The following is a 27,568-nucleotide window of genomic DNA, read 5'->3' on the forward strand; positions in this document are numbered from 1 at the left end:
TCAATACAGCTTCACATAACAAGGGCTGCTTGTCTTGATGCATCAATACAGCTTAAGATCACATGCTATACATAACAAAGGCTGCTTGTCTTGATGCATCAATACAGCTATACATAACAAGGGCTGCTTGTCTTGATGCATCAATACAGCTATACATAACTAAGGGCTGCTTGTCTTGATGCATCAATACAGCTATACATAACAAGGGCTGCTTGTCTTGATGCATCAATACAGCCATACATAACAAGGGCTACTTGTCTTGATGTATCAATACAGGTCTACATGACGAGCTTCTAATTGTGATGCATCGATACAGCCCTACATAACAAGAGCTGCTCGTCTTGATATAGACTTGGTACAAAGTGTCTAAGGTAAAAATTAATAGTTTAAATGACAATTTCTAAAAAATGATAAATAACAGGCTGGGGTCCTTAAACAGTCGATAAAATGCTGTATTTCACAAGGCAGTACTGTACGCTTATATAGACTTGCCTCTTTAATGGATAGAATATATACATCCATGGGCTCAGCATTCAGTACAGGCTTAGAGCAAGGTAGACTAACAACTAGTCTCTGAAATGAACATATTTTACTGAAAAAAGTTCATAGTAAAAATATAATATAATGAAAAGGAGCCCTGAGACTTTCTTCATTTTCAGAAGCTGAGGAAATCTTGACTTGCCACATTTTCTAGACTTGCGTGGGCTTTCTTGGATATATTTGCTTCAGGGTCTGTACGACAGACTAAGAGCAAGGCTAGTCTTGATGCATCAGTACAGCTCAGCATCACAAGACTCACTTACATTAGTGTATCTCTACAACTCTCCATGAAGAGTTCCCAGGCTCCAGTCACTGTACGGGCAAACAGTATGGAAGTGAAACCATCATCAACACAATCCTCATCAGCCAGGGAATGTTTCACAAGGCTATAACTCTCCAGCCATTAACATCAGTATCACATTAAAGTTCACCAGAGAGCGTACCTCCAGTTTGTTTGATCTACTGGTGAAAGGGCTGACATCGATTTCTCTCTTTATACAAGAACGTTCATAGGGCAATTAAGATTGTTTTGTAACTATACAGAAATTCCGGTTAATTAGTACTAATTTAGTTATTGTGATAACTGATGATAGCAGTTATATATCTGAGATGTCAGTGTATGAATTAACTGTATTTAGCAATGGGCTGTAGGTGTTGGTATTTGCCCCACAGACCTGCCTGGTGTATGTTTTCACATTCTTCTTCAACTTGCAAATCCAGGGTCACAACAGATAAACAGAACTAGTTGTGGGGGAACAAAGCTCACTTGATACATTAGTAGTTGTGGGGAAACATTCATCAGGTGTGTCAAACAGGCGTCTAGCAGGCCTTTGATGGTATGACATATGTTAGTCCACGGTCAATATGAGAAATATTTATGTATGTGTCTATTTATGCTGAGTGGAACATTGGAGGGTATTTCTGAGAAGGGTGATTTACACAACACACAGGTAGCGGTTGTGTACATGCAGGGAAGGGGAATGCATGTGGGTAAATGATTTAAGACAGAAAACTGATGTGGAAAGAGGTGTTGATTGTGTTTGTTATGATGTTGAGAGAAGTGCTATTCTCGTGCCCCTTAAAGAGAAGTGCTATTCCCCTCTCTAAAACAGAGAAGTGCTATTCACCTGACCCTTACAGAGAAGTGCTATTCACCTGCTCCTGATAAGAACTATTTCCCTGACTCTATCAGAGAAATGCTATTCCCCTGCTCCTGAGAAGCCCTGACTGTAACAGAGAAGTACTATTCCCCTGCTCCTGATAAGTACTATTCCCCTAACTCTAACAGAGAAGTTATATTCCCCTGCTCCTGAGAAGTGCTATTTCCCTGATCCTAACAGAGAAGTGCTATTCCCCAGAACCTTAAAATGAGAAGTGCTATTTCCCTCTCCTTTACAGAAAAGTACTATTCTCCTGAGAAGGGCTCAGTGTGAGAATTATTTCCCTGTATTTACATGGAAGTACTTTTCAAGTGGTCCTTACAGAGAAGTGCTACTCCCCTGCATTAACTAGGAAGTACTATTCCCCTGACCCAAACTGAGAATTGGTTTTCCCTCTGCCCTAAGAAATGGGTCTTTCTATTTTCGGAGGATGTGAGTGGGATATTTTTAAATAGAATATGTCATGTGCAATCCACCATTAGCCTGGGCACTTAACCTCCTTTCTGTCATGAGAAATACTGTGGACTACAATTACAACATCTTCACTGGGGAAGGGACATAACATCTCTCACGTGAAAACAAATCTTAAGCATAAAACTGTACTGAATAGAAAACCCAGTAGTTGATGGGTTATGGGTATTAATATAACAGAATGGTGGTACATTTCCCAGGAATATCAAGGTTGATGAAGAGTGAGTGAGTGAGTATGGTTTTACGCCACTTTTAGCAATATTCCAGCAATATCAAGGCCGGGACACCAGAAATGGGCTTTACACATTGTACCCATGTGGGGAATCGAACCCGGGTCTTCGACGTGACAAGCAACGCTTTAACCACCAGGCTACCCCACCGCCCCATGATGATGAAGAACATATCTAAGACCTGGGTATTCAAGTTTCTGACAACGACTAACAACATTCAGGGATTGTAGTTCTGTTGCCAAATTTTTGCCCATTTTGAAAGATAAAAGAAGATAAATGTGTTGAAAGAGTTATCTAACCTAATAGAATCCCCAAATTGTACCTTCTAGACAAATTACGACCTCCCCCTGGTGACAGACCTACACTGCTGTGGAGGGTATCCAGTGTAGCTCACTCCCAAACCGCCCTGTGTTCATTCACAGACAGTCAGCTGCCCCCGATCTTCCTCTTAAAGCGTGATTTCTATATCAGACTCTTGTTATCTCCTCACAGTTAGTGCATCGTTGAGTCGTCAGTACATTGGTGTATCGCTGTGCTACACATTGTAGAACACTCACTCACATACCTAGCCCGTGTTAGAAACTTACATCAATTTGGCGCTAAATTTGTGTACTTCATCCAGGTCGTCATCTGTGCTTCCTGTGTCGGAGGTCTGTCAGAGTTCCACTGCTTGATAACTGGGCGCTTTGGTTAAAGTGCTCGGTAGAGAAGCTACTTTGTTGTTCAGTTTTTGTCTCATCTGGAGAGTTGGTTGAATCCTGACTGTGTCTGCATCAGTTGATGAGCTCCTCTTGGGAGAATTGAACAGCTTCACAGTGCTCGGCCTCCGGCAACTAACTTACAAAAACAAACCACTCACCTTTAGATTGTTTAAAAAAAGTAACTGCAGCGGTACGCTCTGAAGTTTCTGTTTTGTCAGCAGTAAACAGTTGGGTCTCCATTCTTCCAGCACTGTAATCCTAGTTTGAAGTATTAGTTATCGTTCATAACTCTCTCAACGTAGCAGTGAGTAAATGCTTAGTTGTTTAATTTGGCGGTAACACAATGCGGTGCAGTGCCACCTAGTGAACAATAGCAGCCATTACCTCTTTGACTCCTTGACTTAGTTAGGGTTCTATATCAGAATATGCTCAGTTATATTCCATAGATTCATACTATATGTCTCAAATGACATATTTTGAGTAGATTTGTGTGATTGAACTGTCTTGTGAGATATATAACAAGACACCAGAGAATATCATCCTAACTTCTTTGAGAGGCATTTAGAAGTTGGAGCAGTAAGGAAGGATAACAATATATAGGATAAACAGCTTCTTCAAGTGCAGTGAGAGCGAGATCACATGCTTGATAACGGTGTTAGAACCTACACAGTAACGTTGGTCTTACTGCAATTAAAGAATTTGTTCATCCATATATTGTTATCCTTGCGATGATCATCCTTCCTGAACCTAAGGAAATACAGCCTTACTAAAGTATTGTAGACTTGCTTGGAGCTTACAGGTTTTTCTGCAGTGTCTGTATGACAAACTGTTCCAACTATTTTGAAAATGTTGAGAAATTGTTAGGTTTTCTGCCTGTCGTGTTTATGATGAGGTGTTTATGGCCTGCAGACAATATGATGAGCTTATTACAGTAGAAAGAGAGGCTGTCGTGTCACTGTGCTTGGTCTGGGCGCTGCACACAATTACTGATACAGAGAGGACTGGCTAGGTCTGGTCACACCAGGTGACTTTATGGGGCTCACGACAGATTCAATTACAGTCAGTCATGCAGAGACATACACAGCCATAGCTGGAGATATTGCCTCATTTCTTACAGAATTGAATGTCTTATTTATCATGTAATACAACAGTTGGGAAGAGCTATGTTGTAACTAACTCTCTCACTGTTATGGTTTGATAAGAAAACTTCAATAGCTTCACTGATCAGTGCTGGCGTCCAATCACAGCAATATGTTCTCTGCGAGTCTCTCAGTGCTGGACTGAAGCTTGGCACGTTAATGGGCCCTATTGATGGGCATGTTACCATGGACAGGTTACCATGGGCAGGTTATTTAGCATGTTACCATGGGTGTGGTGATGGGTAGGATGATGGGCATTTTACCATGGGCACATTGATGGGCATATTACCATGGGCACAATGATGGGCATATTACCATGGGGACAATGATGAAGGGTATGTTACCAATGGCAGTATGAAGGGTATGTTACCAATGGCAGGATGAAGGACATGTTACCATGGGCGGTATGATGGGTATGTTGCTATGGGCAGTATGAGGGGCATGTTACCATGGGCAGGATGAAGGGCATGTTACCATGGGCAGTATGAAGGGCGTGTTACCATGGGCAGTATGAAGGGCATGTTACCATGGGCAGGATGAAGGGCATGTTACCATGGGCAGTATGAAGGGCATGTTACCATGGGCAGTATGAAGGGTATGTTACCAATGGCAGGATGAAGGACATGTTACCATGGGCGGTATGATGGGTATGTTGCCATGGGCAGTATGAGGGGCATGTTACCATGGCAGGATGAAGGGCATGTTACCATGGGCAGTATGAAGGGCATGTTACCATGGGCAGGATGAAGGGCATGTTACCATGGGCAGTATGAAGGGCATGTTACCATGGGCAGTATGAAGGGCATGTTACCATGGGCAGGATGAAGGGCATGTTACCATGGGCAGTATGAAGGGCATGTTACCATGGGCAGTATGAAGGGCATGTTACCATGGGCAGGATGAAGGGCATGTTACCATGGGCAGTATGAAGGGTATGTTACCAATGGCAGGATGAAGGACATGTTACCATGGGCGGTATGATGGGTATGTTGCCATGGGCAGTATGAGGGGCATGTTACCATGGCAGGATGAAGGACATGTTACCATGGGCAGGATGAAGGGTATGTTACCATGGGCAGGATGAAGGGCATGTTACCATGGGCAGTATGATGGGTATGTTACCATGTGCGGTATGTTGCCATGGGCAGGATGAAGGGCATGTTACCATGTCAAGTCAAGTTAAAGTAGGCAGGAAAGTGTATCCCTGTTCTAGTAAGTCAAGTTCATTATCAAAGTGAGCAAGTGACTTAGAGACAAGTGACAAGAAGAGAAAGTAAATGTATTGTCAGGGTTGATGTGGCTTATAACTTTTTAATATAAATTGAAACAAGAATTGTATTTTCAGTCAGACAATGATCATTTCTTTGAACCTGTTCTGACAAGCTTCATCGGAAAAAGAAATTGGTTATTACCATTTTCCAACTTAACCCTTGTGCATCATGATTTTCATCGCTGCTTATTTCTGATCATTTTGTCGTCATCAAGCTCCGTCTGATGAACAAATTGCTACAAGTGTTTTATTTATTTTCTTCAAGAAATACACCATAATCCCAGTCGGACTTAACATGCACACTTCATGAGAATCCATTGACAGTTAATGTACACAGATGCCTTGAGCAGATTGTTTATGAAATATTAAAAAAATTAATGCCTCCTGCTTTGTTGAAAATTGTGGATGAATTTCTAATAAATATTTTATGATGGCTTAAGGCAAAGTCAGTATCATAATCTGAAAATCTCTTTTTGTCCATTGTATATTGATGTGAAACAGAGAAACAAAGAAATGTGTTTATGCCAGAGTCGGCCAGCTTCATAATAATGAATAAAAGAATCACCTTTATCATTAACAATTTGCAAAGGTATATAATAAGGGCATTTGTAGTGCGCTGAATTCCGCACCACGGAGGGGCACGCTTAAAGCGCTACAATCTGATTATTATTTCCCCAGATAACCCAAGCTGCAGTAGACGGTTAATAGTCACATAACTTATCCCACCTGGTACCCATTTTCTGCTTGGTGAACAGAGGCAAGTTTGAACAAACTCACTTGCCTGTGAGACCACATGTATCACATGCTTCGTTGTGGAGCAGGACTGAAGTCCTAGAAACTCTCAATAGTCAAGCTGCCAAACACGGTCACCCATCCAAGGACTCTCCTCGCCCAACATTGCTAAACTTCAACTGATTTGTGATCTGAGCTCTATATCTGAGATGAAGCTCATGCTTGTCTTGATGTAATAATAACTACACTAGTCTCGCTTCACTGACAGCCGCTGACGGACTGAGTTGGATTTATCTCTCTTTAAACAATTGAGGAACACAATGGGTAGAAATCAGATCTGAACTCACAACCAGTGACACTGTCAGGACCAATACCACTGGACCAACTGCTAATATGTTGATCAAGGTAATGTAGCCTTCAACTCATGACCTCACACGACGAGCAGCAAGCTCACGCATGGAAAAACACTATCTTATTGTGAAAATATTTTCTTCCTTCAAAATCAGCCTTTGGTATTTTCTCACCTCTTGGTCTGTTTACAGATGTGAAGTGAGAGTTTCTTTATTGCATATTCTGGCGTAGGTTGTGGTGGTAGTCTGTCTAATAGTCCCTGAACCACATTATTTTCCCTACTGCCTAGCCCTGCCTGCAATGCAAAAGCCCCAAATGAATCTCCCATCTCACTGTTGCTCCTTTCAGTTGACATGGGATTATTTGTGACTGTCAAAATTATATATATTCAAAGACTAAACGTTAGTCTAGTTGTGGTAGGTGTGAATGAGTGGATGGCAGGATGGGTGGGTGAGTGAGTTATATGTTCGTTATCTACCTAAGGATCTTCATGCAGTCTCATCTCTGTGACAAGCCATCTGCTCATCTCATCATCAGCTATTTGTCCAATTGTCACCCTGGAATGAACCTAGGACAGAACCCATACTTCCTCTGATAATAATGGCTGCTTGTCAATAGTATGGCTGTACTAGTGCCAACACCCAAGACTGGTATTACTTCAGGCTTTCTTCTTCCAGTAAGATGTGATGGAATCAGACATGACCAAATTTGGTAAAAAGGATATTCAAGAAAAACAAATTGCTGGAATTTATGGTGGCTCTCTTGGATATTGCATAGATATAGTTGAGGTTAGTACTGGTATATGATCATATCTATAGGACTGGGCCCTGTTCCTCAAAGCGATCGTAGCGCTAAGATGATCGTAACTCCCATACTTTAACATAGACTTACGACAGTCGTAGCGCTACAATCGCTTTGAGGAACGGGACCCAGGAATGTATGTTAAGTTTGCCACTGTTGTTTCATAAACAACTGAAAATTGTTAATTTTGTGCATTTTTTTGCATCCACTTGGATTTTGCACCCATATTTGAGACATTGAGGTTTTAAAGAGGAGCACCATAATACCAAATGTGAGAAAGATATATGAACAACTCTAGGCCAAATTTTTCTGAAAATAAGTATGATTTTGGCAGCCATTTTGGATTTTCCGGCCATATTGAAAATGTTTGTCTACAAAATTTCATGCTGAGTTCATAGGAACAGGACTGGTGTGCTTGGCTACAAGCTTGTAATAGCTTCACTGTCTGTCAGTGGACTGGATCTGGAATCACTTGTGCAGTAAAGAGGGTTGGTCTAAATCCAGACCTGACTTTAGTTACTGTCAGCTTCAAGGACCCACTCAGGGTTGCTCAGTGCTGATTAGCCGGAAACACCTACTGTGTTGATCAATCTTGTCTAGCTTATTAAGCGCTCACAAACAGTCTTCCTCCATTGAAGTGGTAGTGAAACTAATGACAGCAGTGTGTCGACACTTCTGGCACAATTGTTTTACCTGGTGTCTCTATCTCCTTATCTTGAGACCTTAGTCTTCATCTTGGGGCAATATGTCATCCTCGAGCAATGCAGCATCCCCATCTCAGGTTCTGATGTCTCTCTATCAGGTACTGGTATGTACATCTCCGGACCTGGTTCCTCCTTCATGAGATCTAGTTTCTCAATCTCAGGAACTGTCATCTCCACCTCAGGTCCTGTTGTCTGCCTCTCATGCCATAATGTCTGCATTTGAGGACCTGTAGCTTAGAAACCAAGTCTTGTCTCAATCTCATTCACTTACATCTCCATCATGAGACCTACTGTCGCCATCTCTGGGACTCATGTCTTCCTCATGACATCTAGTGCCTCCATCTCAGGGTCTCATGTGTCTCTATCTCTGGGACTCATGTCTTCCTCATGACATCTAGTGCCTCCATCTCAGGGTCTCATGTGTCGCCATCTCTGGGACTCATGTCTTCCTCATGACATCTAGTGCCTCCATCTCAGGGTCTCATGTGTCTCTATCTCTGGGACTCATGTCTTCCTCATGACATCTAGTGCCTCCATCTCAGGGTCTCATGTGTCTCTATCTCTGGGACTCATGTCTTCCTCATGACATCTAGTGTCTCCATCTCAGGGTCTCATGTGTCTCTATCTCAGGGTCTCATGTCTTCCTCATGACATCTAGTGCCTCCATCTCAGGGTCTCATGTGTCTCTATCTCTGGGACTCATGTCTTCCTCATGACATCTAGTGTCTCCATCTCAGGGTCTCATGTGTCTCTATCTCTGGGACTCATGTCTTCCTCATGACGTCTATCGCCTCCATCTCAGGGTCTCATGTGTCTCTATCTCTGGGACTCATGTCTTCCTCATGACGTCTATCGCCTCCATCTCAGGGTCTCATGTGTCTCTATCTCAGGGTCTCATGTCTTCCTCATGACATCTAGTGTCTCCATCTCAGGGTCTCATGTCTTCCTCATGACATCTAGTGTCTCCATCTCAGGGTCTCATGTCTTCCTCATGACATCTAGTGTCTCCATCTCAGGGTCTCATGTGTCTATCTCTGGGACTCATGTCTTCCTCATGACATCTAGTGCCTCCATCTCAGGGTCTCATGTGTCTCTATCTCTGGGACTCATGTCTTCCTCATGACATCTAGTGTCTCCATCTCAGGGTCTCATGTGTCTCTATCTCTGGGACTCATGTCTTCCTCATGACATCTAGTGCCTCCATCTCAGGGTCTCATGTGTCTCCATCTCAGGGTCTCATGTCTTCCTCATGACATCTATCGCCTCCATCTCAGGGTCTCATGTGTCTCTATCTCAGGGTCTCATGTCTTCCTCATGACATCTAGTGCCTCCATCTCAGGGTCTCATGTGTCTATCTCTGGGACTCATGTCTTCCTCATGACATCTATCGCCTCCATCTCAGGGTCTCATGTGTCTCTATCTCTGGGACTCATGTCTTCCTCATGACGTCTATCGCCTCCATCTCAGGGTCTCATGTGTCTCTATCTCTGGGACTCATGTCTTCCTCATGACGTCTATCGCCTCCATCTCAGGGTCTCATGTGTCTCTATCTCTGGGACTCATGTCTTCCTCATGACATCTAGTGTCTCCATCTCAGGGTCTCATGTGTCTCTTTCTCTGGGACTCATGTCTTCCTCATGACGTCTATCGCCTCCATCTCAGGGTCTCATGTGTCTCTATCTCTGGGACTCATGTCTTCCTCATGACGTCTATCGCCTCCATCTCAGGGTCTCATGTGTCTCTATCTCAGGGTCTCATGTCTTCCTCATGACATCTAGTGTCTCCATCTCAGGGTCTCATGTCTTCCTCATGACATCTAGTGTCTCCATCTCAGGGTCTCATGTCTTCCTCATGACATCTAGTGTCTCCATCTCAGGGTCTCATGTGTCTCTATCTCTGGGACTCATGTCTTCCTCATGACATCTAGTGCCTCCATCTCAGGGTCTCATGTGTCTCTATCTCTGGGACTCATGTCTTCCTCATGACGTCTATCGCCTCCATCTCAGGGTCTCATGTGTCTCTATCTCAGGGTCTCATGTCTTCCTTATGACATCTAGTGTCTCCATCTCAGGGTCTCATGTCTTCCTCATGACATCTAGTGTCTCCATCTCAGGGTCTCATGTCTTCCTCATGACATCTAGTGTCTCCATCTCAGGGTCTCATGTCTTCCTCATGACATCTAGTGTCTCCATCTCAGGGTCTCATGTCTTCCTCATGACATCTAGTGTCTCCATCTCAGGGTCTCATGTCTTCCTCATGACATCTAGTGTCTCTATCTCTTGGACTCATGTCTTCCTCATGACATCTAGTGTCTCCATCTCAGGGCCTTATCTATCAATCATGACATCTAGTGTGTTCATTTCAGGGATTCATGACATCTACTGTCTCCATCATGACATCTAGTGTCTCCAGCTCAGGGCCTAATGTCTCCATCATGACACCCAGTATCTCCATCTCAAGGCCTCCATCATGACATCTAGTGTGTACATCTTGGGATTTCATATCTCCATCATGACACCTGGTGTCTCTATCTAGGGACCCAATGTCTCCATCATGACAACTGTTGTCTCTAGCTACCATATCTCCACCATGTCATCCAGTGTCTCCATCTCAGGGCCTCATGTCTCCATCATGACACCTGGTGTCTCTAGGGACCTGATATTTCCATCATGACATCTAGTGTTTCCATCTTGTTACATCATGACATCTGGTGTCTCTATCAAGTATCCATCACGACATCTAGTTTCTTCATCGCAGGACCTCGTGTCTCCATCTCAGAGCCTCACGTCGCCATCGTGACATCGGATGTCTCCATCTCAGGACCTCGTGTCTCCATCTGAGAACCTTGTGTCTCCATCTCAGAGCCTCACGTTGCCATCATGACATCTGTTGTCTCCATTTCAGGAGCAAGTACCGGGAAATGGTGTTGTGAGTGATTCACAGGGTCTTGAGCAGATCTATTCACCACCCCATCATATGATTATCTCACATACAAGCTAGCAGCACAGTAACACGTTCTGCAGGAAATCTGTGAATGCTCTGCTATGTACCTGCTGCAGCAAGCATGTGTATATTTTCCTGATTTAACATGCAAACAGTTTTTGCTGTGAGTATATTCCACCATCTGGTCAAGTATAACAGATGAGAACAGTTGCCTTTGTGTAACGATAAACCCAGGTGCAACAAGCACTGCGTAACCAACAGTACCTGTCGCAATGACTGTTCCCTCTCATTATTTCGGGACTATTTTCCAATGCGGGCGATACAAAGGAATGTACGTGCTGCATTCATATTTGAATTAAATAAGTAACCTACCAGACACCAGCATGCAGGATCTCAGCACACTTAAGAGGTTTAATTGAACAGCATCAAGACTGTCTGAATGCATCCGAGATTCAATCAGGGCTGCACATGAAGTGTCTCGGCGTGGTAAGATGCAGATAGCAGTTGGTCCAGTAGCTGTATGTGCAGAAGAAGCTGCAGAGGTGGAGGTTTGTTTGAAGTTATGTGGATTATCACGTTAGATGTTTGACATGATAATCTCAGAAGAAACCCTGTGATACTGGTATCTCTGCAGGGTCCCAATTTAAACATCCTGAAGTATAAATATCTGCCCCCACCTGCTGCTAGATCATTACAGCACATTTGGCTGGGATCTACCAACGTAGAGAGACAGACCTTTTAGTTTGCTGATGACAAGTACACTGGAAGATGTTTTAAAAAATGTTGACTATATATGATTATATGGAGGTTCCCTCCTGCAGCAGCACAACCGTACACTGTAGTTAGCATAAAAAGACTACTCAACCTTGATATGGATACCGGTACTAGTATTTTAAACTATGGTTAGGCCAGACCAATTTTATTTCTTGTTTTACAGAACTGTCAGTCATATTTTTTCAAGAATGAAAAAAAGAAGAATTTTCCCTGCTCAAAAAATAGAATCCTATTGTTTATATTGGTGAAAAATGTAAACTTACAAAAAAATATTATATTTTTTGGTTTTTGCCCCATATACACTTCATAAGTTGCCAAAAATAAAATACTTTTAGTATTTAAAAGGAATATTACTTTGACTTTTATTTTTTTATTTTTTTATTTTCCTACCTTTAGGTTTTCTAAGCACAAAAAAACGTAAAACAAGAAATAAAATTGGTCTGGCTTTATGACAAAATCAAAAGGCCCACTAACTTTGGTTCCTTATGATCTTAGTTCATTATACAGATTCTAAATAGAATATGCAGCAAGTGACTTGGAAAAAAACCCATCTGTTTGTTAAATCTGTCATTTCTTAAATGTGTGTTCATTATGAACATGTACTGTATATTCTATGCTGTTACTAAACAGCTTTGAAAATGAACCCTCCATGGAGCTGAGGTCATGGAAATATTAGACTAATGTCCCAAATATATGTGAGAGAGTATGGTTTTATGCCATGTTTAGCAATATTCCAGCAATATCATGGCAGGGAATCCCAGAAATGGGCTTCACACACTGAACCCTGTGGAATCAAACTGAGGTCTTCAGTATGGCACGTGAATGCATTAAACTCTTGACTACCCCCTACACTTTAAAGTTAAATAATGGGAAGAACATTGGTTGCTGAATAGGGGATAGGGATCACAGTATACAGAACACTGTACTATTTGTAATAGATTAATATCTAGCCACTGAAATGAACATATTTTACAGAAAATGAATGATTCTTAAATTATCTTAATGAGCTTTAATGAACCTAAGCCCAGAGACTTCGTTTTCATTTTCCTGAAACTGCAGGTATCTATACTTACACCTATACTAACCAGATATTGCAGACTTGAGACCGCCTCCGTGGTGTAGTGGTTGGAGCGTCCGCCCGGAGAGCGGAAGGTCGCGGGTTCGATCCCTGACCGCATCATACCAAAAGACGTTAAAATATGGTACTTGTTGGTCCCTGCCTGGCGATCGGCATTAATGGGTACAACAAGGACTGGTAAGCTCGGAGTCAGTATAATGTGGCTGAGTGGGGTATTCATGCTTCACTGCGGCATGGTGTCTCAGTGAGCTAGCACTATAAAACCAGCTTCAGTCTAGGCTAGTACAAGCAGCCGCACATACACATACACATACACACACGCATGCACGTCGTCATATGAGCGAAATATTCTCAAGCTCGATGTAAAACCCAATTTCACCTCACCTCATCTCACAGACTTGGGCAGTGTTGGATATGTTTGTTTTAAGGTCTTAATGGCACATGAAGTCTGTAAGAGAGATTATGGTAATATCAAATACTATTTGTATAACAACAGCTCCCAACAATCAGCGATATTCAGCACCCTCCTGTGGACACTCAGGTGTTTATGTTAACAGCGGATTAGTGTACCCCTGATTCTCTGATCATCATATCTTAAACTGTGTGGGCTAAGCCAGTGTGTGCTGACTCATCAAAATATTGGGTAAATCAAATTCTAATCTGACTGTGTTGTACATACATTAAACACCACTCATTCACACACTCACTCACTCACTCATTTGGCTGTCAAGATAAGGGTGTGATCACTCTTTACTGAAATATTCAGCTGCTAATGATTTTCTTCATGTTTTGTGTTGTTTGGTTCTCGCCTCCCCCTCCATACCCGTCCCACCTCCACCCCCTTCACACATGTGACTGATGTTTGAGGCCTGACATATGGGACAAGTATCTTTGCAGTTGCCTTCACAAAGTTCAGAGAATGTCAGCATGTTCATGGTGCTGTTGTAAGAATGTGGGGGTCACCAAGCATGTGTTATTTCATGGGTGGGGGTAAATGACACTTCCAGTAGTGTTTGATGAATTACAGAGTTGTCTCCAAAACCTTCCGCATTGTCCCCATTCCACAACACATCAACAGTGATTTTAGACTTCCCTTATCTCTGTCCTAAACATTCTTCCTATCTCCTCCCTATGTTGTCCTCATATCTCCTCCCTATGTTGCCCTCATATCTCCTCCCTATGTTATCCTCATATCTCCTCCCTATGTTGCCCTCATATCTCCTCCCTATGTTGTCCTCATATCTCCTCCCCCCTATGCCCTCATATCTCCTCCCTATGTTGCCCTCATATCTCCTCCCTATGTTGTCCTCATATCTCCTCCCTATGTTGCCATCATATCTCCTCCCTATGTTGCCCTCATATCTCCTCCCTATGTTGTCCTCATATCTCCTCCGTATGTTGTCCTCATATCTCCTCCCTATGTTGTCGTCATATCTCCTCCATATGTTGCCTTCATATCTCGCCAATAGGTCCTCGTATCTCCTCCCTTCTCCTCTCTTAGTGTTTCTCATATTCCCCTCCTAATTAGTCTTCGTATTTCCTTACTAAGTAGTCGTGTATGTCTTGCTTAGGTGTTCCTCGTATCTTCTTATGTTGTCCTTGTATCTCCTCCCTATTTAGTCCTCATCTCCTCACAAAGTTTATCTTGTTACTCCTCGCCAAGTGTTCTCCTGCTGTATTGGACAACCATGATACTCAGTGTAAACACCGTATAGCCACCCAGCCATGAAGACATACCAGACCTTTGTCAGAACACAGTCACAGCAGATAAATAACGTAAGGCTTAGACTGTATTAAGAAGATATGACATTCTTGTTCAGTTTGTTTTCTTTGTAGTGAAAGGGCATGCTGGGAAGATTGTTGACACAGGCAGTACCGTGACGATGCATGTCACTGGATGATACAACACACAATCACATTAGAACACTGTTACACAGATTACACCACTGTTACACACATTACATCACTGTTACACACATTACATCACTGTCACACAGATTACATCACTGTTACACAGATTACATCACTGTTACACACATTACATCATGGTTACACACATTACATCAATGTTACATTACATCAATGTTACATTACATCAATGTTACATTACATCACTGTTACACACATTACATCATGGTTACATTACATCACTGTTACACACATTACATCAATGTTACACACATTGCATCAATGTTACACACATTACATCAATGTTACACACATTACATCAATGTTACACAGATTACATCACTGTTACACAGATTACACCACTGTTACACAGATTACATCACTGTTACACACATTACATCATTGTTACACACATTACATCAATGTTACATTACATCACTGTTACACACATTGCATCAATGTTACACACATTACATCAATGTTACATTACATCACTATTAAGCACATTACATCAATGATACACACATTACATCAATGTTACATTACATCACTGTTACACTCATTACATTAATGTTACACACATTACATCATGGTTACATTACATCACTGTTACACACATTACATCACTGTTACACACATTACATCAATGTTACATTACATCACTGTTACACACATTACATCACTGTTACACACATTACATCATGGTTACATTACATCATTGTTACACTCATTACATTAATGTTACATTACATCACTGTTACACTCATTACATTAATGTTACATTACATCATTGTTACACACATTACATTAATGTTACATTACATCATTGTTACACACATTACATCACTGTTACACACATTACATCAATGTTACACACATTACATCAGTGTTACACACACCCAATACTGTTACATACACCACAACACTGTTTCCTATGCACAAAAGTGTTACACACACAACACTGTTTCTCACATCACAACACTGTTGACTATACACAAGACTTACACACAAGCAAGTGAGGATGAGAGGACACCATATATTTGTGTCACACATACCAATGTTAGAATTGAACCTGAGCCCTGGTTGTGATATCCCCATGCTTCACCCGCTAGGCCATCCGACCACCTCCGCAGTGTGATTTATGACAGCAATGTGCCAGGGGGACACACCAATTACAACAATGATAGTAATACAATCAGAGCATTCAACCCTTCATCTTCCTCCTAGCTATATGTTGAGATGTGGGTGGAGGTATGTGTGACGTCTTTTTCTCGATTCAGTGACAAAGGTTTGTCTGTCCCGAGTAAATTCTGGTGCATTCCCAACTGTGCAGTGCATTGTGGGAGGTCTAGATCTGTGCTCATGTTATCATGAAGGAGAAATGCTGTTTTCCTCAAACATTTTCACATCCTGTTCTTATCAAACGTACATTACATGTGCACCCGTCCAATAGTCCTCACATCTTACAGTTGGTGTTAATATTGGGAGTAGCCAATCACAACTTGGCCTTATCAATCGTGTCAATTACACGCTGAATCAAGAAGCATGAATGGTGTGAAAGCTGTATCAAAGCGTAACTTATGTACAACATGAAAGCTATCCAAGACTCCTCAGAATCCCTTGTGTGTGGGTGAGGCAGTCATAATCTTACTCTGAGATAGTTTCCAACCTTTGATGCTATGTTCTTATATTGTTAGCCCAAATCTTCATCTCATGCTGGCAGTTCACATTGACATGTTCAGGTGTAGTCCACGCCAGACCAGCACCTAGATTTTAGAAGCCCTCCTGGTGTTAAGATGGTTGTAAGTGCCATACATTAACATTAACTTACGACTGTCTTAGCGCTAAGAGAGCTTCGAAAATCTAGGCCCAGGGTGTTACAATGTCAGTCTTTAAAGTGTCATCACAGTAGGGGACACACTTCAAATGGGGATTTAAACTAAAATTCAGCTTCCATCAATCTTGGCAGCATATATTTATTTAACTTTGGGAACAATATTTATATATATTTTTAATCCTGGAAATGTTGAAGTGTGTATTTATAATAATCCTTTCAGTGATAGGTGCCATCTGTTTAATCCTGGCAGTGTTGAGGAGGATACACTTGGTTAATACTGACATAGTGGAGGAGATAGCATATGTTGATGGTGTGTTAACATCAGTTGAAATCGGTGTGTTGCTTTGTTAATCTCGACAATGGTGTGCTACATCTACTTTTGTACAATTCTGAAAGTTTGGCATAGAGGTGCATTTCCTACCTGTGTAAAGGATGAAATTTGAATTATTTCCTATTTATTTCTTCTTTGTGAATAGGAACCCTACGTGTAATTTATAGTCTGCTTAACATAACAAGCTTCATGGTTTTTTTTGACAGGTGCTTTCTACAATAATGTGTGGGCCTTTTGTGAGGCTTTTTATGTTGGCTTAGTCAAATATGTAATATGAATAGCAAAATGTAATAAAATGTGGCCTGCCCTGACACAGGTAATGCTTTATATGCACCAGGAATTTAACCCACAGGTGAATTAGAAACTCAGTAAGAATGTCGTCAAACCGACACTAATGTCTGATTTCACGCAGACTCACACAAACACTCACATGAACACTCTCACATGATAACTCAGGTATGAATGACACAACAGGTAATACTACACCCCATGTGATACAACAGTTACACCCATGTGATACAACAGTTACCGCCTGGTGATAGAACAGTTACACCCAGGCGATACAGCTGTTACAACAAGGTGATGTAACGGTTACATTATTCATGATACAACAGTTACACCCAGGTGATACAACAGTTACAGCCTGGTGATACAACAGTTACACCCAGGTGATACAGCTGTTACAACAAGGTGATGTAACGGTTACATTATTCATGATACAACAGTTACAGCCTGGTGATACAACAGTTACAGCCTGGTGATACGACAGTTACAGCCTGGTGATACAACAGTTACACCCAGGTGATACGACAGTTACCACCTAGTGATAGAACAGTTACACCCAGGCGATACAGCTGTTACGACAAGGTGATGTAACGGTTACATTATTCATGATACAACAGTTACACCCAGGTGATACGACAGTTACAGCCTGGTGATACAACAGTTACACCCAGGTGATACGACAGTTACCACCTGGTGATAGAACAGTTACACCCAGGCGATACAGCTGTTACAACAAGGTGATTTAATGGTTACAATATGCATGATACAACAGTTACACCCTGGGTGATACGATAGTTACATCATATATGATACAACAGTTACACCCATGTGATACAATAGTTACATCATACATGATACAACAGTTACACCCATGTGATACAATAGTTACATCATACATGATGCAACAGTTACATCCATGTGATACAATAGTTACATCATACATGATACAACAGTTACACCCTGGGTGATACGACAGTTACATCATATATGATACAACAGTTACACCCATGTGATACAATAGTTACATCATACATGATACAACAGTTACACCCATGTGATACAATAGTTACATCATACATGATACAACAGTTACACCCATGTGATACAATAGTTACATCATACATGATACAACAGTTACACCCATGTGATACAATAGTTACATCATACATGATACAACAGTTACATCCATGTGATACAATAGTTACATCAAACATGATACAACAGTTACACCCATGTGATACAATAGTTACATCATACATGATACAACAGTTACACCCATGTGATGCAATAGTTACATCATACATGATACAACAGTTACACCCATGTGATACAATAGTTACATCATACATGATACAACAGTTACACCCATGTGATACAATAGTTACATCACCACTGGTAGCACTGTTTCATCCAGTATGATACAACAGTTATATCCATGTAATACACCTATTACATCCGGTATGACTTCTCTCAGGATACAACAGGAACATCCCACACAATACAACAGGTACATCCCAGTTGATTAAACAGTTACACACCACAAACTGTTACATTCTGTGGAATACATACTGTGATATCCCTGGTGATACAAATATTACTTCCTATGTGATACCATGATTACATGCTACATGATGCAACTGATGTACTCAGATGATACAACAGTTACTCCAATGTTGATACAACACTTAGGTCATGCATGATACCACAGATATGCCTGTGTGATACAACAGTTACAACCTGTGAGATACAACAGTTACAACCTGTGAGATACAACAGTTACAACCTGTGTGATACAACAGTTACAACCTGTGAGATACAACAGTTACAACCTGTGAGATACAACAGTTACAACCTGTGTGATACAACAGTTACAACCTGTGAGATACAACAGTTACAACCTGTGAGATACAACAGTTACAACCTGTGAGATACAACAGTTACAACCTGTGAGATACAACAGTTACAACCTGTGTGATACAACAGTTACAACCTGTGAGATACAACAGTTACAACCTGTGTGATACAACAGTTACAACCTGTGAGATACAACAGTTACAACCTGTGAGATACAACAGTTACAACCTGTGAGATACAACAGTTACAACCTGTGAGATACAACAGTTACAACCTGTGTGATACAACAGTTACAACCTGTGAGATACAACAGTTACAACCTGTGAGATACAACAGTTACAACCTGTGAGATACAACAGTTACTACCTGTGTGATACAACAGTTACAACCTGTGAGATACAACAGTTACAACCTGTGAGATACAACAGTTACAACCTGTGTGATACAACAGTTACAACCTGTAAGATACAACAGTTACAACCTGTGAGATACAACAGTTACAACCTGTGAGATACAACAGTTACAACCTGTAAGATACAACAGTTACAACCTGTGAGATACAACAGTTACAACCTGTGTGATACAACAGTTACAACCTGTGAGATACAACAGTTACAACCTGTGAGATACAACAGTTACAACCTGTGTGATACAACAGTTACAACCTGTGTGATACAACAGTTACAACCTGTGAGATACAACAGTTACAACCTGTGAGATACAACAGTTACAACCTGTGAGATACAACAGTTACAACCTGTGTGATACAACAGTTACAACCTGTGAGATACAACAGTTACAACCTGTGTGATACAACAGTTACAACCTGTGAGATACAACAGTTACACTCTAGGTCTCAAGTTACCTATGTAGTGAGCAGTGGTGTCACCATCGACCTCCTACCGAGGATGTTCCCGAGGTGTTTATGGTTCATTACCACTGTTTCTGACATGAAGGTTGCCGTGACAACATCACAAGAGACTTGAGTAATATGCAAATACCACCAAAGGGAAGTGTTGCAACTTAATACCACACATCACCGATACATCACATGATAACAATGTATTCCGGAGACACCAGTGGCCACCCATGATGTGAACTTCTTGCACTTCATGATGATTCAGGTACAGATATGATGACCCCAGGAATCCGTCATACACACATGATATCCCAAAAGGTACAGACATGATAACCTGGGTACAGATGTGTTGATCTTGGTACAGCTATGATAACCTGGATACAGCTATGATAACCTGGGTACTGGTGTGATAACCACATTACAGCCATAAAAACACAGGTATAGATATGATAACCCATCAACAGACATGATACCCCAGCAGCAGACACAATACCCCAGCAGCAGACAGATAACCTGGGTACAGATGTGTTGATCAGGGTACAGGCATAATAACACAGGTATAGATGTGATAACCTATCAACAGCCATGATACCCCTGGTGAGCAGACATAACCCAGGAACAAACATGATAACCCAGGTATACATATGATAACCTATCAACAGACACGATACCCCAGCAGACATGATAACCCAGGAACAGACATGATAACCCAGGTATACATATGATAACCTATCAATAGACACAATACCCAAGCAGACATGATAACCCAGGAACAGACATGATATCCCAGGTATAGATATGATAACCTATCAACAGACACGATACCCCAGCAGACATGATAACCAAGGTATAGATATGATAACCTATCAACAGACACGATACCCCAGCAGACATGATAACCCAGGAACAGACATGATAACCCAGGTATAGATATGATAACACAGGTACAGATATGATAACACACATAAAGATAAGCAGCAGCATAACAGTGGTGTGTTAAATCTGTTAAATCCTGGCAATTATGATAACCCAAAGATAAGCAGGAACACATTCTCTAGCTACACTGCGTCAATAAATCTAATCATGATTGTATTATCATGATTAACTTGTATATTGTCCCTAGAGCAAAGGCTAATGAAATAAACCCTCAGTCGATTGATGTAGCGAGTCAACACTTCTCTGTAACACGGAGCACCAACATGGGTATCATCTGACATCTATAGATTGTTCACGACAGATCTCCTCGTGAAGCATCCATACATAGCCCTGAGTCTAGGGTCCTTGTCTGAAGATCACCTGCGCTTCCCTTTCAACAGATATTATTGGATAAAATGATTTGATATTGCTATGAACAAAACATAAGAAATTACTTGGCAGGAGATATGTAATTTTGCTGTCAACTTCAAAAGGCATTAGCTCAATATTTCCGTGTTCCTGATCAGGCGATTTTGTGCAACATTGATTGTTTAAATTACCATGAAGATGAGGTTGTGTCATAAAGCATGGAGTGAGTGGTGGCACAGACGATGCTGATGGCCCAAATAATATCAGGAGTAGGGTTGATGTGATGGGCATTTGTCCTGAGTATGTGGTATTATTCTGCTTGTGTAGCGGACGTAATAACAGATATATGACAGATTGACGTGATTAAGCCGACGTTGCTGATGCAGACGTGTATCTCAGTGATGACTTCTCTGATGCTACTCCATGCTGACATCTTACATTTGGCGGGCTTTAAATGTGGAACTACGGCATGTAGTCATAATATGGGGATCAGTGTTGTCCGTGATCACATCTTACAGTTGGAGGGTTGAAAATCTGAACCTAAATCACCTATCTTCATACAGACTAAATACACAACTAGACTCATAAAAGAACAAATCTAAAAGGTTGGTTGGATTGTTGTTTAATGCCACACTCAGCAATATTCCAGCTATATAGCTGCAATCTGTAAATAAGTGAGTCTGGACCAGACAATCCAGTGATCAACAGCATGAGCATCAATCTACGCAATTGGGAACCGATGACATGTGTCAACCAAGTCAGCAAGCCTGACTGCCTGATCCCGTTTGTCGCCTCTTACGACTAGCATGGGTTGCTGAAGATCAATTCTAAAGCGGATCCTCATGTGTCAATTTAAAAGGAAAAAATTCCTAAATTATGTTCATTAAATATACAAAAAAAAATTCAGAGACTTTATTTTCAAACTGTGGTAATTCAAACTTACCACATATTCTGGACTTGCATGGACTGTTTTGTGTACGTGTGTTACAGGGTCTGTGTGACAGACGACTCATCATATTGCAGGTAGTGTTCTCCGTGTATATAACTGTAACTGTAGCGCATTGTATGTGAAACAGCAGTCATTCTGACAATGCTGACAGGTGCATCACAAACTTCACCAATCATTACAAACTAGGATTTGCTTCACAAAAGATTCCCTGTGAAGATGTGAACATTTCAGTGAAGGGTGTGTCTGGAAACTGAAAGAATGAAGGTTTTTACATTATACTGTACTTTTGAGATGCTGCCTTTTAAGCGTCTCTCACTCCCTTGTGAGACTCTTTTCTGAAAGAATGAAGGTTTTGGTCACTGTGGTAGTATTTGGAAGATAATGAAACACCCAACTCATAAAGTATACCTTGACTTAAAAGAAGATATCATGGTACCTGATTGTAAAACTTTTAAGCTGTCTATAATCCTACGCTTGTGTTTCATTTGATGGTCTAGGAACAAATACATACTGTAGAGGTGTTACAATGTGTCCTACATACCTGTAACTGTGTTTACTATAGAAATGTAACATTGTTCAGTGTAGCTGTAACATTGTGTTGTATGGAGCTGTAACATGTTCATGAGAACTGCAGCATAGTGTCTTAGGACTGCAGCATAGTTTTATGAAGCTGTCACTTGTAGTTCTTGGAAGCTGTAACATTGTGTTCCATAGAGCTGTCACTTGTAGTTCTTGGAAACTGTAACATTGTGTTCCGTAGAGCTGTCACTTGTAGTTCTTGGAAACTGTAACATTGTGTTCCATAGAGCTGTCACTTGTAGTTCTTGGAAACTGTAACATAGTGTTCCGTAGAGCTGTCACTTGTAGTTCTTGGAAACTGTAACATTGTGTTCCCTAGAGCTGTCACTTGTAGTTTTGGGAAGCTGTAGCATGTTCCATGGAGCTGTAAATTCTTTCATGGAGCTGTAACATTATGCTTTAGAGTGCTGTAACATAGTGTTCTCCTGTTATTGTTTCCATGGGAACTATATTGTTTTTGTGTTGTGTTCCAATGAAATGTAATATAGTGTTCTACAGAGCTGTAACTCCTGTTATTGTTTCCATAGGAACTATATTGTTTTTGTGTTGTGTTCCAGTGAAATGTAATATAGTGTTCTACAGAGCTGTAACACCTGTTCTTGTTTCCATCGGAGCTATATTATTTTCGTGTTGTGTTCCAGGGAGCTGTAACAATGCTGTGTGTTTCAATGGAGGTCAGTGTAACGGAGGCTACAGCCAGTCCTGCGCCTGCCCACAAGGATTTCAGGGACCTCGATGCCAGTATGGTGAGTACCTTACCTCTCTCCACATGCTGTCCTGTTAAATACATTAGTCCCAGTGTGTCATGGTGGTGGCATTTGTGACATACACCATGACTATTTATGATGCAAGTCAGCTCCACAGGAGATGGTCCTGGGTCTGTGAGATGACGTCCAGATGTACCCTCAGACAGATCCTCCTCAAGGGGCTTCTGTAACACTAAAACAACACCTCTGCAGGAAACTACATCGACGGCCATGATCCACAAGCTGACTATAGCACAATCCTAACTTCTCAGCCCTGTTACACAAAAATATCAAAGTGGGTTTATTTGGAGTATGCACACAGCTGCACTCACTCACACACACTGACAAACCCTTCCTAACTTCCTATTCCAAACAGTTGTACAATACTCACACACATACTCACTCATACAGACACTCTCACTCACTCATACAGACACTCACTCACTCATACAGATGATCTCACTCACTTATACAGACACTCACTCACTTATACAGACACTCACTCACACACACTGACAAACCCTTCCTAACTTCCTATTCCAAACAGTTGTACAATACTCACACACATACTCACTCATACAGACACTCTCACTCACTCATACAGACACTCACTCACTCATACAGACACTCACTCACTCATACAGACACTCACTCACACAGACACACTCGCTCACTCACTCACACAGACACTCACACAAGCTCACTCTTGCATGCACACACTTGTACACTCTCACACACTTACACTTACATATATACACATTGTTACATGTTCTCTTGTGTTAGCACAAGGTGTTTCAGCATTTATCCAATTCAGATTTCTGTTCCAAATTTCATTTCAGCTCACTGTTTATAACCATGAAGATATATGTGATTGAGTCTGTTTGGCTGTAACCAGCACAGCATGTCTGTGATGGCTGATGGTAGCCTTCCCAGGGGTGGAATAACCCATTGCCCGACGCCCGAGTCTAGTGGTTTTTTCTGTCGTGCAAGCAAATATGTATATCACACTGTAGGGTGTCCAGTTGACTTTCCAATATTAATTATGTTGTTTATTTTAAAAATCAACAAGAAAAGGCCAGTATAGTGGAAAAATTATCAGGGCAAGTGATTTTACATGTGCCACTGTACCGGAGTACACTAGCAATTTTAAAGTTATTTCCACCCCTGCTTCCCTGCAGATATCATTGTTGTACAGTTTTCATCATTTTACACAATATGTATAACACTATGTCAGCTGCTTGTAACAGGTAACAGTGTCTTCTTTCTAAACTAAACAGTTTCTTCACCTTACACTTCGGTTTTACAAACATTCCATGATATCGGTTCCTTCACATTCCCAGCAAGGTAATAACGCCAAGTGCCAGAGATACCAAGACAAATTTTGGTGTGAAAATATCGCAAGTTACGTGCACATGTTTATGCCTTCTACACATAAAGATGGTTATCTGTGAGCTGGCATTAACTTGATCAACTGCATATGTTTAGGTGGGTTACACGTTAAATGTGATCTCTCACCTGTATCCAGACTTCTTAGCGACCTGCAGTTTACTCTCTGAATCTCTAGATGGAATGTGAGAGATGACCTCTCCAGTATCAAGCATACTTAGGATTTAAACAGTTCCTTGCTTTAACTTCCAAACTCTCTGAGGTGATCAGAATTTCTTTTAGATTTGTTAATACTTTTAATGAACATCCCTGTAGCAAGTTATTTAAGATACATTATTCCTAGATACATTATTCCTATTACAGGCGTTGGGGTAGCCTAGTGGCTATAGTGTCCGCTCGTCATGCTGAAGACTGGGGTTTGATTCCCACATGGGTACAATGTGTGAAGCCCATTTCTGGTGTCCCCTGCAGTGATATTGCTGGAATATTGCTAAAAGCGGCGTAAAACTAAACTCACTCACTCTTGTTACAGTGCATATATATAGGTTACATACAAATATAACATGTTACATTTGGGAGTACACTTTCTTGTACTTTTTGGGTTGAGTCCCATTCAGGATTCGAACCCACATCCTCAGAGTAAGGCACCTAATCGCCAGCACACAAAATCAGCCGCATAACCTGCTCAGCCACCGCGACTTCCACACTAAGATGGTTTTGACAAATTCTGGTATTTCTGTTTTGAAGTTCCTTCTCTGTTTCCACAAAACGATATTTTGTTTTTGGGGGCAACCTCACTTAAAGAGGAATGTTGGTTCAGATGAATCATAGCAGGTTTCGGAACGACACACACATACCAATACAGCACGTGTCTGAGCCCTGTGAGCCAAGACAAGCTTCACTTCCCTAGTAATGAGTTCATGTTCCCAAACTGTTATAAACATTTAATTAATGTAATACTATCATCAGCACGGCAGTAATCAGTGTTGTGTCACACTAATATAGTCTTAATGGTAACTGGTACACACCTAACAACATTGGCAACACCGACCTTAGCAACATCTTCATGTAATTAGCCTGGAAATACAAACAGAAAAAATATATTTCAGTACAGTCATGAAATTAAGTTATGGGTGTTTGTTGATCTTGTGTCAGGCAGTTTGAATTCAGAAGCAGTTAATGCCTGACTGGGTATTGGGTGGACACAATGAAGGATATAACAGATCCATGCTGGGTAATGGTTTGAGTGCCCCAGACCTGACCATGTTTATCTGGTTGTGGTGTGTCCTGCTTACCCCATTCACTCTGGTCGTCATGGAGATATAGAGACATTTGACAATAGACTAAAGATGCTATTATTTTCATGAATTTTTTCATTATTATGACCAATCTAGATATCTTGGTCTTTATTATTAAGATAAACTTGTGTCCTGAGTAACAAGAGAGCTTTAATATTATTAGGAATTGCAATTTTATATAAGGCCAGACCAGTTTTATTTCTTGTTTTATGGATCCGCGGGTCATATTTTTTCAAGAATAAGAAGAAAAAAATAAACGTTAATTTTCCCCGCTCAAAAAATAAAATCCTAATGTTGTTATTGGCCAAAAATGTAAACTTACGCGAAAAATATTTTTAGATTGTTTTTTGCTAATATACACTTCATAAATTGCCAAAAGTAAAATACTTTTTGCATTTAAAAGGAATATTACCTTGACTGGTGATTTTATATATATTGTTTTCCCCTCCTGCCTTTAGGTTTTCTGAGGACAAAAATCTGTAAAACAAGAAATAAAATTGTTCTGGCCAAAGGCTAAATAAAACCAAATTTGGGAATACTTACAAAGAACACATAATTTTATGATCAAGCAAAAACGTTTGAGATATAAGTGCACAGTGATGCAAGAGAAGATGTTTGAGGACTGACTCAAGGGAGGGAGGATCTTTATGCTGTTTGGAGTATGACTAGTTGTACGCTAGTTTGTGTCAGTTGCCGAGATTGACATGTTTACAAGTTATGTGGAAAGCCATGAAATTATAATTTATGTCACAGCATTTTGTATTAGGGTTAGCTGTATTGTTTAACAACAACACCATTTCACAATCTTAATTATAAACTGGAAAAATATGAATACATCAACAATGAAACGGATGTCCTAATATATGTCATCAAGGTACAGTTACCTCCCTTGCTTGCTTGTCTCGCTGACAAGATGTGCCTGTTAATATTGATTGTAAAATTAAGATAATGTGAAGTTTTCCTTGCTCAGGATTGAATGGAACTCTTATGTTCAACATGGCACTAATGGTAAACTGCCGGTAAGACTTGGATATTTTTCAAACGTTCACAATAAACATTTCACACAACATTTTATGGTTACCATGATTCAAACCAGACTTTCTTGAAGCAGTTTCTGCATGGATACAACCACAGACCTAGTAACGACTACCGGATTGGCATGACCTCTCCTTTCTGAAATGGAGCTCGTGAGAATGAAGCCATTACCTAATAACCAGTCAGAACCAAATATTTGGTCAATTCATTTCTGTTGAAGGAAAAGCCATTTAACTTGTGTCTTTTGTTTGTTTGAGAAACACATGTTCTAATTATGGTGAAAAGCTTATTTATTAAAGCAGGGGCTGTTTAAACCCAAGGGC

The 27,568-nt window shown here is 40.9% G+C and overlaps 1 protein-coding gene across 1 annotated transcript in view; it reads left to right on the forward strand.

Annotated features, from left to right (window-relative positions):
- The window catches only part of LOC124280125 (multiple epidermal growth factor-like domains protein 6), a 273,391-nt gene that overhangs the window by 73,627 nt on the left and 172,196 nt on the right, over positions 1–27,568 (forward strand). Inside the window, 1 exon segment of the mRNA XM_046716015.1 lies at positions 23,422–23,526. Coding sequence (XP_046571971.1) covers positions 23,422–23,526 — 105 coding nt within the window.

The sequence above is a fragment of the Haliotis rubra genome, unplaced genomic scaffold (genome assembly GCF_003918875.1).
Source record: "Haliotis rubra isolate DU_JTF1 unplaced genomic scaffold, ASM391887v1 Scf260, whole genome shotgun sequence".
Classification (NCBI taxonomy): Eukaryota; Metazoa; Mollusca; class Gastropoda; order Lepetellida; family Haliotidae; genus Haliotis; species Haliotis rubra.